At 38.0% G+C, this 15,642-nt stretch overlaps 4 protein-coding genes and 1 long non-coding RNA gene across 7 annotated transcripts; 3 read left to right on the forward strand and 2 right to left on the reverse strand.

Annotated features, from left to right (window-relative positions):
- The first annotated feature begins 6 nt into the window (after nucleotides 1–6).
- LOC147751910 (uncharacterized) lies at nucleotides 7–3,691 on the forward strand. 2 transcript variants are annotated; one of them, XR_015315569.1, is made up of 4 exons: nucleotides 7–222; nucleotides 1,592–1,740; nucleotides 2,412–2,480; nucleotides 2,764–3,691. It is a non-coding gene; the product is annotated as an uncharacterized LOC147751910 (long non-coding RNA). The 2 variants fall into 2 exon arrangements; XR_015315568.1 differs by lacking the exon at nucleotides 2,764–3,691 and having other exon boundaries at nucleotides 10–222; nucleotides 2,412–2,547.
- On the reverse strand, nucleotides 3,569–5,993 carry LOC111272003 (armadillo repeat-containing protein 10-like). Its single transcript, XM_022853128.1, has 2 exons — nucleotides 5,978–5,993; nucleotides 3,569–5,402 (listed from the first exon to the last, which is right to left on the reverse strand). The coding sequence occupies exon 2, from the start codon at nucleotides 5,305–5,307 to the stop codon at nucleotides 4,093–4,095; it is 1,215 nt and encodes a 404-aa protein (XP_022708863.1). The 5' UTR covers nucleotides 5,308–5,402; nucleotides 5,978–5,993; the 3' UTR covers nucleotides 3,569–4,092.
- Nucleotides 5,994–6,125: 132 nt separating this feature from the next.
- beg (malonyl-CoA-acyl carrier protein transacylase beg) lies at nucleotides 6,126–10,206 on the forward strand. 2 transcript variants are annotated; one of them, XM_022853129.2, is made up of 5 exons: nucleotides 6,131–6,523; nucleotides 6,937–7,237; nucleotides 7,443–7,663; nucleotides 7,966–8,124; nucleotides 9,553–10,206. In XM_022853129.2, the coding sequence occupies exons 1-5, from the start codon at nucleotides 6,266–6,268 to the stop codon at nucleotides 9,787–9,789; spliced, it is 1,176 nt and encodes a 391-aa protein (XP_022708864.1). In that variant the 5' UTR covers nucleotides 6,131–6,265; the 3' UTR covers nucleotides 9,790–10,206. The 2 variants fall into 2 exon arrangements, with proteins under 2 accessions (XP_022708865.1, XP_022708864.1); XM_022853130.2 differs by lacking the exon at nucleotides 7,966–8,124 and having other exon boundaries at nucleotides 6,126–6,523.
- On the reverse strand, nucleotides 8,559–11,061 carry Srp9 (signal recognition particle 9). The gene is made up of 3 exons (XM_086973129.1): nucleotides 10,910–11,061; nucleotides 9,280–9,464; nucleotides 8,559–8,930 (listed from the first exon to the last, which is right to left on the reverse strand). The coding sequence occupies exons 2-3, from the start codon at nucleotides 9,439–9,441 to the stop codon at nucleotides 8,847–8,849; spliced, it is 246 nt and encodes an 81-aa protein (XP_086829255.1). The 5' UTR covers nucleotides 9,442–9,464; nucleotides 10,910–11,061; the 3' UTR covers nucleotides 8,559–8,846.
- Nucleotides 11,062–11,120: 59 nt separating this feature from the next.
- On the forward strand, nucleotides 11,121–14,499 carry LOC111272002 (RNA-binding protein NOB1). Its single transcript, XM_022853127.2, has 6 exons — nucleotides 11,121–11,262; nucleotides 11,675–11,803; nucleotides 12,081–12,345; nucleotides 12,612–12,844; nucleotides 13,238–13,595; nucleotides 13,905–14,499. The coding sequence occupies exons 1-6, from the start codon at nucleotides 11,185–11,187 to the stop codon at nucleotides 14,165–14,167; spliced, it is 1,326 nt and encodes a 441-aa protein (XP_022708862.1). The 5' UTR covers nucleotides 11,121–11,184; the 3' UTR covers nucleotides 14,168–14,499.
- Nucleotides 14,500–15,642: the final 1,143 nt, after the last annotated feature.

A 15,642-nucleotide genomic window follows, 5' to 3' on the forward strand; every position in this document is an offset into this window, starting at 1 on the left:
GACTGTACGATAGATGGACAAGATAAGCTCGTGGCTCATTTAAAAGGTGGCAACTGAACATTTGTTCTACCAGATAATGCATATGCCATATTTAGTCAGATTAGTTATTTTATATATAGCTGTGTAAAGATACATAAGATACGGGATATGGTGAGGAGAAAAAAATATTGGAACTGCGTACAAACAGTTTAGGTGAACGTTACGAACATTCAACTATTTTAGGTATGTTTGCACAATCTTCATTCATGTTGCCTTTTCACATCTAATATTTTCACAAAGATCATGCATAAATATATAGGAAGTCTCAAAATTTAGAATGCATTTACGTTTATATGCGATTGTACCATATATATGTATATATGAACGATAACAAGGGCATGGTTAGATATGTTAGTTTAGTTATTTTCATATTATATTACGTAACGCTTCTTGGCAAGCTCATTAATGTTTTCGAGACTACACTTCAAAGAGAAATTTTACATTGGGATCGATGCACACAAGAAAGAGAAAAACGAAAGTTGTCCTCTCCTTAGAACATTCGAATAATCTGCCAAAAACGCAATTCCCAACTAGCAGATACACAAGTCTTTTCGTTTCAAACATATTTAGTTGCAGAATATATACCACAACCCTCTATTTGATGCGTAATTCTTAATTCTTCGAAGCGGTGCCGGCTTTACTTCGTCAAAGCGTGTCAGGGCACGCAGAGGCGAACTTACGCTAATAAGTCATAGAAAAATATAAAAGTTGGTGGAGGAATCAGAAATTAGGCTGTTTACATTCAAAAAGAAAGAATTTTGTTTTCGCAGCCCAGAGAGGTTACTTCTTGACTAGTGTAGCTTGTGGCGTCTTCACTTTGTGATCAAACAATTTAAACATGGTAGAAATAGCTATCTGTTATAAAGAAGCTTTTACAGTTAAAACACAAGAGTACAAACGCAACTATAGCTCATGCTAAAATACAAAAGCCATCCACGGTCTCAAATTCTCAGGTGCCTATAAGCAAGCCATTTCATAGAAATAAATTATTTACCACTGGCAGCCATTAAGCAGTACTAAACCGGCTCCTGGCGTGGTAATCAGTTCATTTCTCTGAAGTAACTTGCTAATAGGCGCCTGAGCGTTTAAGTTCAACAAACTGATTTATCCTTGTCCTCATCGACGACGCCGCAGTATATACGCTATATTAATATAAACGCCGCAGCACTTCCCAAGGATACATTCAGGACACGTAGTTAAGCGAGTTTTCCCGGAATGCTCAATACATAAGTCATAAAAAAAACATTTACCGCTGAACGAATATACTCCGCCTGATAGACGTCGTTAAATTATATTGAACCATAAATAACAATACGATATTTTACTGTAAACATACGGTGGCAGCTGTGTAACCGCAGGACGAATGGCAGTAGGATACTCCTGCCAGTAAGTTGCAGAACCCTAATCGGCTCCCACAAATGTCAAAGAAATGAATATTTCCTTCAAGTCTTTTCTTACACTTATAGCGCCTTCAAGTCTACGCTACAAAGACTAAATTAAAGAAATACTAAAAAATAATGGTTTCACCAGTATTTTTTATGTATGGTTACAGTGTGGACTGGAGAAATCGCGTTGAGTTCATCCGGACGGCAAAACAGGCATGTGTGCCAAAACGTCCAGATGTACTATTAACACCAACGAACAATACCAGATGCACCTTTTTGGCCTTCGCAGTAATTATCACAGAAGAGTTCGGCGTATGTTAGTACAAAAATTATAATACGCGTAAGCGGGGTAGTAATCATTGTATAGTATTTAATGGACAATGTATAGGTAGTCAGTTTTCTATTATTGGACTATAAATAATAAAAGAGATACTTCGTAGCAAGAACCCAGGTGCTCACCAAAAGGTGACAGGAATTGAAGTGGTCGGAGTTATGGAAAATTTAGCCAACTTTTGGCGAAGTGTCTACGTTAGTTTTGGTGTATTCGTTATGCAAATATCGCGCGCCAATGGGATCTGAAAATTCGGATTTCTATCCCATTCCTTGCCGTGAGATAACCAGTAAAATTCAAATTTGTCGTTCATTGTAATTCGGTTGCATTATACATTCCTTTTTTGCTCAATGCTAATTTGGGCGTCAACATTAATCGGGATTCCACCTAACATTTGAATCCTATTACTAAAGAGACAGACTCTCATTACAAATAAGAGTCGCCGTGCACCTATTATGGTTTCTGCTGGCTTAACGAAAAACGGTTGGAGACCTAGGTATTACAGATGTATACAAGTTAATGGAATATCTGTAGAATTAAAATTAAATCACCTTTTTCAGAGGATCCGAGTAATATATTTTCTCACTTATTACGTATATAGACTTACTACTAAAAGCCTGTGGCTTTATTATCCAGCAACTTACTTTGCATTCCAGGACTTATCACAGAACACCCCTCACTTGATGCACAACTGAATTTCCTGAAAGAGTTCGCTAACTAGCCTGGTCAGATATTAACGCCTTCTAATTATGTATTAAGGAGATACAAATATATTACAATGGAGTAATTAGAGTACTGTTGTCGTAATTATAATTATAATGGCAGTGTTACTAGTGTTATTTGATGTTAAAGAGCATTTAGTTAACTAAATTATGCTTGGTGAAATAGCAGTACTTTTATATTATCTCGCCTAGATTCGGCGCGCTGTAGAGAAGCTGTGAAACAAATATCAATGAAGACCAAACTCCGTTCTTAGAGCTATCACTGATAGACTTGTTCTTTCTCCAGCGACCGTGGTCCTGTCAAATCGACTACTAGACCCCGAATGAGACGTTCAGACTACAAGTCAAAAGACGGCATATATACAATGAAATCTTTGAATAAATATCATTATGCTTATAAGTATGTATTATCAATCAATGCACAGTAAGATTCCGTTATTGCGTGCTTGCCAATCGTATCCTACGTATGGAATCGTAAAAGATAGCAGTGCTTAAGCTCCTATTTACTTTGTTTTTGAAACTAGTTCGGGGTATTAGTATATTTTCATTTCGAATGGACTATAATACAAAAGAAAAAATACTGTAACTACATATGTAGTCATAGTATGCCGTATTTTTAGGTTTTGGAGCTGCATGAGCATGTGATAATTTTACAGGACATGATAACGGCATGGTTAGATTAATCGTGATGCGATTAATTGCTTTAAGCTCTGTTATTTAATACAATATACCTAAATGATTTTCTGCACTGCTCGCAGACTCTGCTCAACCTGGTGATAGATAAAGGCCCAGCTTTTCACACGTCTTAACAATATTGCAAGCGGAAAAGCGGAAGCTCATTTACTATATACATATAACTTATGTATAGGTACTGCCTGCTCAATGCTAAAGAGAAAATGAACCTTTTGAATTATTCATTTGAGAAAATGAATGAGATTTTGAATTAATGATGTAGGGTTGCGCTGGGGTCTTTCTGTAATATTTGCGCTTTTCCAGAATGTCTTACTATACTACGTACAAGCATAATGGGCCCACTTTTCTAAAACACCCATTTTAATCTACGTAATTTTACTACTGAAGTTCAGTGCTAATACTTTGGCAAACTCTTCATTTATTCAGTCTTCTTATTTGTATACAACATAATAGCCATGACTATCTACCAATCAGGATTTCTACTGAAAAGAACATCCGATTTATGCTGTCATTTGACGACAGCATCAGATGAACTGGAATGCAAAAAGATAAACTGAAGACTATAAAGTGAACAACATTCGGAAGCACCTAATAGGTTTTCACTTACAGTATTTTCCCTGAAGATTGAACCCCATAATTGAAGACATACCTGTCGCTGTATTACCCCTGCCTGACTAGAAGCTTAATCTAGCATTTAAATAAATCCATGCAGAAACCAAGTCGGTTCATCCGTTCAGTTACATTTTCTCATTCTAAACTCCGTACGCTAATAGGTTTTCCGGTTGTAAAATAAGCTTACAAATACCGTACATAAGTTAAATGCACTCCACTAATTGGGATGAAGTAGAACAGCCAAAAAATGGCGATTAACTATATCGGGTGATGAAAATGGTTCTCAGTGGTCGAGAACGATACACATCTGTTATTGTTTGTTATCAACGAGGTCCATGGTACTCTCAGTGAGCCTTCCCCATCCACGAACCGACAGCGCTCTGAGAGCTCGTTTCAGCTGATACTTCTGTCCATCTTCCAACTCGGCTTTTCGCCACATATCGAGCATGCTTCCTTTTAACCGGATAATTCTGTTTTCGAAACTAGACCCTTCTATAATCTTTGGTATAAGGTTAGCTACAATTGTTAGACACCGTTGCGAAATAGGCGGCTCTGATTGAATTAAATCGAAGAAGTCTTCACGTAAATCCGTGTCCACTAGATACTCAGCTCCCGCTTCCTCACAGGACACGTTCACTAGAATTTTCATTGCCTGAAGGGACTGGTCAGGCGCCGCGCAAACGGCTTTTGAAGCTAGCAAACCTGTATACTTAAGTACTTCAGGATCCGACCCGTATTTTACCGTTAAATTAGTAAGAACGCACAGCGCAACCAACGAGATCATGGAACAGCCCTCGCTAAATGCTAACTCCAGGTAGTAGGGAATTTCGTCGACGAATTCCTCCTGATTCTCGTCATTTACACATAAATTAGCTGTCGCATTCAATGCCTGCAGTTTGATTGCATCATTTTCGTGTTGGCTCAACCTTTTCACTTGATTGAGAACTCCGTGCTTACGAAACTGGTCTTGATTGCTTGTGAAGGCGGAACAATTCGTGAGGATGCCGAGAGTCTCGCAGAGAACGGTCTCATCATTTGCGGTGAGAAGGAAGCCCAAACAGTCAACCTCGTCGTCGCTAATGACACGAGCCCCGTTGTACTTGAGATCTTCAACGAGTGCAGTCAACTCTTCAGTTTGCTTCTCGATCTGTTGTTGTTGTTCGAGCTGCTGCTGTGCAGGTGTCACTCCGAAAAATTCCGGCCCATTAACTTGGCTCGGGCTGTGAGTCGAATCAGTGAATTTTCGTACAACCGATAGCGGCAGAGGTGATGCTGATTTCGATGATGGCTGAGCACTGCCTTCCCAAAGAGAAGTGCACCATTGTCTCTGTGGTGTCGCCGATTCCACTTGCATCTGTTGTACCGCGCTGGACGTGCTGTTGCCGCTACTCGTTGTGGACGGAGACGAAGTGATGTAAGTGTCAAGCAAATTGTACAGAACGTAAAGTGAGCCGGCACCAAACGCTGCTATCGCCGCGGTCCTAGTAAGCCCCTCGTTTACGCGGAACAAATGCGACCAATCCATAACGCGTATTGGTGACTCTACGAAGTATTGACTGTATGGCAACGTTGAGTCAAGAACAGCGTAGCTGCAGCTTCGAGGCACGAGCTCTAGAATATCTGTGATAATCACATAGCGCTAATATCACACATAGGCATATATACTATTTGAGTTTTACTACTGCTACATGCCAATTGAAGCAATATTTTAAACTATTCTCAGACAGTAGTGCACCTTTCTTGGGCAATAAGGATGTTATAAGATGTAATAAGAACACAATGCTGACAAGGCTGTTGGTTTAATTTTTTACCACAAACTATAGTTAATGCACAGCATGATCACGAAGCCTTGATGTAAACTCTTACTACTGGGGCCCGCGCCACGGGAGATATGGGATGTACGCGGCTATTTTCAAACAAATTTCAGATGGCCTTCTTTACTCTATCCCTCCGATAAACTTATAGTGTCCGCGATGGCGCCGACCGTGACCTTGGCAAGCGCTGGGTCGCGCATTTAATGATTAGGCCGTTTTAGCTATCAATGTTCTGTCTGCCACCAGAACGTACCACACTAATTTCTGATGAAATGGTAATACATTGGATATAACCGTTCACCGCTTTAAACGTATCATGAAATAGTTCATCGGTTGCAGATATTTTGCGATTATGCAATTATAACTGTTTTGAAGGTTTACCTCGGATTTCAGTAAACAATTGAATGCGTTCCTGTCCTGTCTACGGAATTCTCTATCATTATTTCATCTGTAAAGGGCAGCACACACCCGTACTTTAGTTCCGACGAATAACTTTAAATAACGGAACAATCTGATGCGGTGTTTGATTTTCAAATAGAATGATGGATATTGTTGTCGAACAGTGCGCGAGTTGCACGTGCTGTCGAAATATAGGGTTGTATTACTATGTTTTCCTCTAGCGTCAAGTATAACTAGAAAGAACTTTTAGCATTCGCTACTGAGCCCAGCATGAATTTTTATAGACTATTTCGTGGTGTGTTAACGTGCAGCTCGGTTAGACTCTATAATAAATCCACAAAACGACCTGAAGTTTCGGAACTTCTTCGAGATGCATCCACCTTTGAGCTGAATTCCATTGGAGATCAGTGGAACAGTGATACGTATCCCATTGAAAGATCTCTGAAAAACAAACTTCGGGCAGAGGCTGTACTAACAAAACCTATGAAGGATCCTAGGTCGACAACTGTTGTTCTTTTTCCTGGACAGGTAGTTATTACTGATAAACCCACAAAATCTGTTACAAACATTCGATCTTGAAGTAAGTTTTTTTGTTTATATTTGAACGTTATTTTCACTTATTTTAAAACATAACGATCTTTGACATATGCTTCGCCTTTGGACATGGAGTAAACTAAGATATATCGGAGTGTTTGCTTGCTTGTCATATTTATGTTTCGATAGAGCTAACGGGTGTAATTTTTTTGACATAAGAACAGTAACTAGTTTTTTCGAAACAATAGTTTTTCCATTGTACGCATCGGAGCATCCTCTCAACGGAAAATCATAAAAAGCAATAAAGTAACGACAGCAAAAATGGTCAAAAATTCTCTTTTCGAAAATGGTAAGATAAGTCGAATTAACATAATGGCGAACTATTTCTATATTCGTGTTTTGTTTAGGGCGCACAATACACTGGAATGGCTAAGAATCTTCTTACTGTGCCGGGAGTAAAGGATATGTTCAACTTTGCCTCATCAGTTATGAAAATTGATCTACTCAAGCTATGCTTGGACGGTCCACAAGAAGTTCTGAACATGACAATCAACTGCCAAGCAGCGATGCTCTTAACAAGTCTTGCCGCTTTGGAAAAGTTGAAACTATCTTCTCCCGAACTTATAGAGCGATGCACAACAACCGCTGGTTTTAGTGTGGGCGAGTACTCGGCTCTTGTCTTTGGAGGAGCAATAAGCTTTGAAGACAGTAAGTTCCTGTAACAGCATAGAAATATTTTTCTCTCGTTGCAGTCCCTCATATATTTGAGAAACAATATAGAATATATATATATATATATAGTTTTTCATCAAAGGCAAAAATCAGCTAACGAATATGTCCTTTGTTATGCTATGCCCTCGAACCCTATCAATGGACGCGTTGATTATGACATCGTAATATTACGTCAGTATAGCTGTTCATTTGGTGAAACTCAGAGGTGAAGCTATGCAGATCTGCTCGGAGGAAAGACCGTCTGGACTCATGACAGTGTTCCTTCGGGCGGATTCAAAACTCAACCTAGGAACGAAATTGGCTCGCGAATGGTGCCAGGAACGAGAAAAGATTAAGGACCCGGTGTGCGAAATCGCGAGTCACCTCTTTCCACACTGCAAGGTCATAGGAGGGGACGAAAAGGTCAGCCAGAAGGCCAAAGTTTTTATAGTGTAAATTATAGTTTCGCAAAAAATCGCAAAACCATGTCCTTACAAATATTTATTGATTTAACTGGGATTGTACGCACAGTATTCGTACTCAGGAACAGTAAGCTAAGCTACTCTGTTCTCGAGTTTCAGTACTTGGTTATACAAGTTTATAAGAACATACAAGCTTAATATTTAATTGAAGTAAGAACAAGAAAAAATGACTAGGTTTGCATCGGTTTGTTTAAATGCATATATGTATAGATCTGTATTCTTTCTATCTATACGCTCCGTTAGGCTCTGGAGTTCCTTCAGCGCAATGCAAGAGAATTTAATCTGAAGAAATGCAAAAGGCTGACTGTATCTGGTGCTTTTCATACTAAGCTAATGAAGCCTGCTAAAGACGTTCTTGCAAATGCGCTCAATAAAGTGGTCATCAACCCACCAGCTATACAGGTGAGCTGAACAAATAGTATTTAAATACTAGTAAACGTTCCGCCTGCCTCACAATTTGAGCATTCTGTTAGGTCCAGATGTTTATTACTAGCCACTATGATAAATTGTCATGAAAATTTTGGAAACGTAGCAAATGATTTCCTATTTGAATTCGAACTATTTATTTAGGACGGCATATACACTAGCACATTAGCTATCTTTAAAGTACAACAAAGCTTTAAATGACTGATTAGCTATTAGCGTACACAACTGATTTCATCAATGTAAAACATTGGAAGTAATTAGTCCTCTGCCTTTTTAATTAATCAGCAGAAAACAATTAAAAGAACTAGAAGCCAAAGAATAAAAAACTAGCTACCTTAAAAATAATAAAAATCTGCCAAATATATACACATTTAGTATTTTTCGTAACAAAAGCAATCATAATACTGTAATAATCGACAGTGCATAGAAAAAATTTATTTATAGTTTTTCTGTTTCCTTTCTTAGCATTTGTCGTTATCAATAAATCACTCGCGGGACGTACAAGTGTGAGATACCTCACACGTATTGCCATATATATCATTTATACCTCATGAATGACAACTACATTCTCGAACACATACACATTTGCGTATTCCCGCATTCCCTCACGTAATGATACAACAGCCATCAATAGTCCGGCGATCTGTTGTATCGCCAGTATGACGTCTACTCTGCAAATTTATCTTGATCTTTTTGTTCTAGGTGCTTGCTTCGGGCTGTTTTACCATTGTTATTAATAATTGACTCGTTAGCTTTTCAACTTTTTTGACGTCCTGTGCGACCTGCAAATTATAGGTAGAGCGGAATATAGAAGATTAAAACTAAGCAAGCCGAGCGACGTCGGTTAGCTATTCATACATAATAAAACGTTCTTTACAAAGTTCTTTATCTATTAACTCCTATCCGATTCTGATATTGATATCATAATTAGTTTTTATATTATTGGCGTTGGGCAATTTATCTGCGAGCAATTCAAATGACAGTGGCAATAGTAATAATAATAAAGATAATTATTTGAATTTGTGCGTTATAATATATTAGTAATAATAATACTAATAATAATATATTCGTAGCTGCCATATAACGGAGTAGACTTTTCAGTAGTGGCATGGAACGAAGATCGTAAGTTACCTCTGTTTCGTACTGGTACACAGTAGAATCATCTGTGATTTTAACGTAAAGTTTTCCATTTGTGTGGCGGTACTTTACCACAAATCGACACTTGTCCGGGTTATTTAGGTAGAGTCGCTCAGCTGCTCGTGAAAATTCGTCCCACGATGCAATTAGCACCATTATAGCAGTATCAGTCACACAGCCTTAAGAAAGAGTAATAGACGCATTATTTTAAACATGCTCAGCTTATTTATGTATAATAATTCTAGCACTTACCACTAATTATTCCAGGTAATGTCAAATTTCAGCGCTAAGCCTTACAAGACGCCAGAGATGATTCGCAAGCACCTCGTTCAACAAATTTACAGCCCGGTTAAATGGGAGCAAGTTATGCAAAAAATATATATGCGGAACGATGACGTACCGTTCCCAAATACTTACGAAGTAGGCCCGGGTGACACCTTGAGGCCAATCCTTAAAATGGTTAACGCTAGAGCGTATGAGCAGTCCTACAAGCATGAGATCTAGATTTGTAAATGGGTGTAAAATGTTAGGTATGTTGTTGTGGTGCTGGGTCGCTAGAAGATCATTCGGGTTTCGCGATATCTTCAAAAGAAAAATATGTCTTTGGTTGTTATGGTGCATAAATTGGATTATTTCGTGCTCGTAAATGAGGAATAGCTTTGTACAATTTCATTTTAGAAAGCCAAAATGCCCCAATCTGATTATTACCGTGCAAATCGAAATGTATATGAATACAAAGGTTGATGTTTCTCAGACATTTTTTGTTTCTATAATAAAGCGGCGCGTCGAGCTTGAAATGAGATTGTTATGTAATGTATGTACGAAAATCAAGAAAACTATTTCTAAAAAAACCCCATCATAAATGACATATATAATACATTACCCAATGGAAAAATCAATAAATGAATAAGTCCGTTTTTACTTTCCCTTCTTTTTTTAGAACTAGTTTTAAAGATTAAGAAATTAAACTGTCATTGAACTATTATTTTATTGTTAGTAATAAACGGATAAAGTATATCATTATCGTACCGTAAAATACCGTAAAAATCGATCACTCACTGCATCGATTTCGCGGAATCATCGTAAGGTACACGTCCAGTGAAAGATTTGATAACTAAGTGCAGGAATTTCAAGAATAAATTCGAAGACTAAAGCTATAAATTTTTGCACGAATGTTGTTTTCAATGGCGAATTTTGTTAAGAGTAATTAACAAAGCATGTTCAATCACTTCGAATTCAATAATCAAATATCTTAGTGAAAAAAACAACGTGTCTAATTGTACCTATTGGGTAGTTCACAACAATTGGATATATCTCCGAACTTGCGGGACATTAGGTCGCCATTGTTCTACCAGAAAGAGTTGTCTATTAGGATTAATATAAAAGTTTATGCTTGCCTCTATTAAACTGAATTTTACGAAAAATGTATCCTTGCTCGCCTGAAATTAATTTGATTTTTCTACATTTCATTCATTCGTGGTTAAACAGGTATCCAGTGATTAAAATTTAGTATTATAACAGAAATCATTTCCATACGGAGCACTTGATAAATAGGTAGTGCTTTTCGCATGTACCTTATTTTAAAAATTCGTGACTAACTTGAATGTAAGTACTATAAGCTTACCTGAGCCAGTATGTTCTGTTATACGTCGTCGAACTATCCAGGTGAGCAGCACAATAGCTGCAGGTGCATCTAAGTTCGCACTTAATAGAAAACACAACAGATGTACAGCGGAAGTCTTCAATTAACGGACAGGGACATAAAAAGCGGATACGACGTTCCGCTCTTTGTTTACAAAATCTATAATATCGTGGCCTAACTTCGAAACCGCCTGTAAGAAATAAGTTCTGCTGTTCGAACTAGTGCTTGCGACAGGCTGTAAGCAACGCATCGCAAAAATGGCGACGGAACGGAGGACACGTGTGGAACATTTGGTGGTTGATGCAAACGCATTTATTCGAAATGTGAACGTTTTTGTGAGTATTCTAGAGGTACAAATTATCGACTTAATATTTAGCGTTCTAGCTCTCATCGTCAACGAAAAGAGTATATTGAGTAGTCTCGTGTTTGTTGAAAATATGGTGAATGCGCATACTCTTATTGTAAGGAACAACATTCTCCTTTACTTGAAGAAGTCAATTTTTTTGCGATTTGATTGAATTCGATAACTGATAGTAGATCGATAGTACTGCACAAACAAAAGAGTTTTGACGTCGACGCTTTATTGTGGTACCAGCTATCCAGCGTATAACGAAGCTTTTCATAAGCAACGATAAACTAATTGTGGAACTGATTTAGTTCTTATATGCCGGCCATTCGGTCAGCCAATTGATTACAGGATTTCTGACTTCACTAACATTACTAGGACGTTTCTTTCAAAACTGACAGGAACTTGGTGAGAACATCTACACATTGCCAAATGTCGTTTCGGAAATCCGAGATGCTACCACTCGACAGAGACTTCAGGTATTACCCTATGAACTAAAATTCCGAATTCCCGCCACGGAAAGCATTAAGGTAAGTGCTAGTCAGAGTAAGAAGCACCCTATGGAAGTCGGTTTACAAACTGCTTGTAATAAAGGTTGCATTACTTTACATTACAAACAACATATTTGTAGATGCTATTCTAATTTTTATTTTTCGCGAAATTTATAACCAAACATGTTCGCCTTGTGAACATGATTTTTGTTCAACACTGTGTATGGCGTCCAAGCTTTTCCGTAATAATTACTTGTACTCCGTAATAACTGCTTGATAATTATATAACATTCTTGTTACCCTCCAAAAACTTCAGGCGGTAACAGATTTTTCGAAGAAGACTGGAGATTACCGCTCGCTTTCATCGGTAGACTTGTCCATTCTTGGTCTAACCCATTTTTTGGAAAAGGAAGCTGTTGGCAGTATCAAACATTTGAACACAGAGCCAAAAAGCAACAGACCGCTGATCAATCCGCAACGCGGCCCAATTACATTGGTTGGGGCCATCGAAGTGCCCACTGCATCTTCCGCTACTGGGACAGCAGGCGATCACGTGCACAAAAATCGGGATGAACGTACTAGTAAGATAAGAGAAACATATTTGCGTTTTTTTTATGTTCACTTATCGGCAGCGGTTCAACAGGTTTCAAAAGTTCATCGTTGGATTTTTTTAAGGACGTGCATAAAGTATATATTAGTGAAATAGCGAAAGAGAAAATAACTTGTTGGGCATAGCTCTGACGCTTAAGCTTAAGCTAAAACTAAAAACTAAAAATAGCTTTTTTTAGTTTTGAAAAAGAGCAAAGGTCATTTACTTCTCCATCTACTTTATATTTGACTGAGACAGGTCTGCCTATTGTCATTGACGAGGATAAAGATGATACAAGTGAAACTGAAGAGAATATGGACAGCCACGGTATCATAAAACAAATGGACAACGTTTGTCTTACGGAACGCGAGGTTGGCGAAGATCGGCTTTTTGGTTTTGACAGTAACGGTGAAGGAAGTGAAGATGATGAAAACACAGAAGACGAAAACGATGTTGATTCTGGCTGGATCACTCCAGAGAACATCAAACAGGCAAGCTTAAATTACGAGCGATAAAGCTGGGGCAAATCGTGAATGTGTTCGAATCAATATTTACCTTATTTGCTGCATATTGCGTTTACAAATATTCACGGTTTATTTATTATATCAGTATTTACATACAACTAAAGCAGCGCTGATATGGACGTTAATTATCGAATTAAGAAAATCTTCATTTATGAAGAAGCCCACTAGGCGGTTAGTGTTAGAACCCTCCAACGAAAATTGTTATTCAACTGTATATATGATTAGAATTTGTGTGAATAGACCCACTTGACTAATATTCAGTAATTATGATAGTCTTATCAAAGATATTAGCAGGGTCATCTTTATTCAATGCATCGAGTTGTGTATACTGTGACTGATTACAGTTGCTCGACATTTTAGGTAAAACGCACATTGGGTCTGGGTCAAGTAGGTGCCCACCAAGACGAGGAAATGCCACAGGTAGCATGTATTACTGCTGATTTCGCCATGCAAAACGTGCTTATTCAGATGGGTCTGCATTGTCTTTCAATGGATGGTATCTGCATCCGCCGAGCCCGAACATACGTCCTCCGATGCTTTGCTTGCTTCAAACGTACGTCCGATATGACCCGCATCTTCTGTCCCGCCTGTGGGAATAAGGGTACCCTAAAGAAGGTAGCGGTTGAACTCGATGAAAATGGCGAACTCAAGATGTTCATCAACTATAAGCGGCCCATTAATCAAAGAGGACTGCGCTATCAGTTACCGTTGTTTAAAAGTACGTTCTACTTTGCAAAGACATAACTTGAACTGCTGAACACATACTTGGGCCCCGCATATTCTAGAAAAAAATCAGTGTATTCAATTGGGCTTCACTTGGCGGCACTACGTGGGGTTGACGAGCACGTTTTCTAAGCAATGGTCCATGTCGCCCCTTTTGGTACATCTGGTGTAAGAAAATCAAGTAAACTTTTTCTATAAAGAGCTAGACATTTTTCATTTAGAGGGACAATGCTATGGATTTTAATTAAGGTAAACATGTTGTTTAATTCATTTTAATTAACATTCGGATCGATCTTTTTTCAAGGTGGAAAACATTCAAATAATCCTATTCTGAACGAATATCAGCCTCGGCCTCAGAATAAGCTGCCTAAAAAGGCTTTAAAAAAAATCAGTGCGCTCGATCCCGATTATGCTGCTCAGGATAGTCCGTTTGCGAAGAAAGATGTGCAATCGCGTGCTGCGATGCTCGGTGTTCGGCAAATTGGCGGATTACGACCTGGCCTCGACAGAGATCCGTACATGAACCGAGTGCGGACGGGCAATAAAAAGCGGAGAAACAGACACTAACAGTAATAAGATTTTTGCATTCACTTGTGAAACACTCAGACACTGCCTGTTTAATTAATATTCTTTGTGAAATTAGTAGCAAGTTCGACATAGAGACGTTATTCGATGCTGAAGTTGAGAGTTAATCACAAGACAACATTGTTTTTCTAAAATCAAACTGGTATGATTATTATACAAGAAATATGCTAGATGAGGTGGCCATAGTAATTCAATATATGAATGTATATATTTCGGGTTAAAGCATAGTTTACAACGGAACTGATTATTGACTACGATAATAAAAGCATAGAAATGCATATTACGCGAACGGTTGGAAGAGTACGGTAACACCACATTGTTGTTTTTTATTCATCTAGCCTAAAATTATTCTGTCGTTAGCCTAAAATTATTCCGTCGGATTAGCACACAAGTTTCACTTAATTATTAGTCGGACTTTCTAGTTAGGACTGTATTCTTTAGTAAACAAAGAGTTGATGGAGATACTAGCCTAGCAAAAAAAGGACAAAAAGTGCCAGTGTGTTTAGCTACTTCAAATGAATCATAATTCTGAATTCTATTATAATATATCAATAGAGTACTCGCTATTCAATAGTTATAGCAATACTTCCAATATTTTGCGATATTTTTTAAAAGCTTTTTCATCATGTCAATCTAAGAAATTGAGGGCTAATGTGAATTGAGTACTATGGACCACAACATTACGGTGCTGTTGTTCGAGAAGTGTACCTGCCTTAAACTCTTTACAGTAACTCTTCATCCGCATTACGTGTGCTATCCGGATGAATACAGATAATAATAAGGTAAATATATTTATCAAAAAAGCTTCACGTGTAACTCTAAGTTTGTGTTGTTTCTTAGGATCCAGTTGGATGTATCATTTTTTCAAGCTAAGTCATTCCAATGACATGTACGCTAACGCAAAGAATTCCTTGCTGCCAGCCGTTCGTGGTCCTTCCTTTGTTTAAATAAAAGTAATTTTAACATGTCTTGTTGCAGAATTTTTATGAGTTTGCATAACGATAGTATGACAACACGGAGTAAAACTCCGTGTTGTCATAATATCGTTATGAGTTTGCCGTGTGTGACAAATTCACGAGCAGAATGAAAGTTAAAATAAATAGCATGAATGAACACGTTGTGATGTGAAGTGTTCCATTGCGTTAAGCTTCCAAGAACCAAAAAGCTATGGCTTCAGTCTGTAGGCTAACTCTCTGTGATTATCAACTAAATATTGCCCCTGTCATATATTGCCTTGTATGTGACCGATTCACGTAGCTTCGTAAGAACCGCAGTCACTGTTCTTTGTTTCAGTTGCCGTGCTTTTCTTGATTTCCACAACTAATATAACAGCCTTGAAAAGCTTTGGAACCATACCCTTCCCTAACCATCTGGTAGATTAGAATCAATGATAGCAAATAAATCTAATAGCCACAATACTTCTCTAGATGCATTACCTTCTAATTCAAAATATATTA

Source organism: Varroa jacobsoni, unplaced genomic scaffold (genome assembly GCF_002532875.2).
Source record: "Varroa jacobsoni isolate VJ856 unplaced genomic scaffold, vjacob_1.0 contig01393, whole genome shotgun sequence".
Taxonomy (NCBI): domain Eukaryota; kingdom Metazoa; phylum Arthropoda; class Arachnida; order Mesostigmata; family Varroidae; genus Varroa; species Varroa jacobsoni.

Excerpts from the sequence above, each read along its gene's own strand:
- LOC111272003 (XM_022853128.1), bottom strand. The coding sequence starts at position 5,307 with ATGGATTGGTCGCATTTGTTCCGCGTAAACGAGGGGCTTACTAGGACC.
- beg (XM_022853129.2), top strand. The coding sequence starts at position 6,266 with ATGAATTTTTATAGACTATTTCGTGGTGTGTTAACGTGCAGCTCGGTT. Across the intron at positions 6,524-6,936 it reads TTGTTCTTTTTCCTGGACAG|GGCGCACAATACACTGGAAT; the intron begins GTAGTTATTACT and ends TGTTTTGTTTAG. Across the intron at positions 8,125-9,552 it reads TCAACCCACCAGCTATACAG|GTAATGTCAAATTTCAGCGC; the intron begins GTGAGCTGAACA and ends TAATTATTCCAG.
- Srp9 (XM_086973129.1), bottom strand. The coding sequence starts at position 9,441 with ATGGTGCTAATTGCATCGTGGGACGAATTTTCACGAGCAGCTGAGCGA. Across the intron at positions 8,931-9,279 it reads TGTACCAGTACGAAACAGAG|GTCGCACAGGACGTCAAAAA; the intron begins GTAACTTACGAT and ends TATAATTTGCAG.
- LOC111272002 (XM_022853127.2), top strand. The coding sequence starts at position 11,185 with ATGGCGACGGAACGGAGGACACGTGTGGAACATTTGGTGGTTGATGCA. Across the intron at positions 12,845-13,237 it reads CTCCAGAGAACATCAAACAG|GTAAAACGCACATTGGGTCT; the intron begins GCAAGCTTAAAT and ends TCGACATTTTAG. Across the intron at positions 13,596-13,904 it reads TCAGTTACCGTTGTTTAAAA|GTGGAAAACATTCAAATAAT; the intron begins GTACGTTCTACT and ends TCTTTTTTCAAG.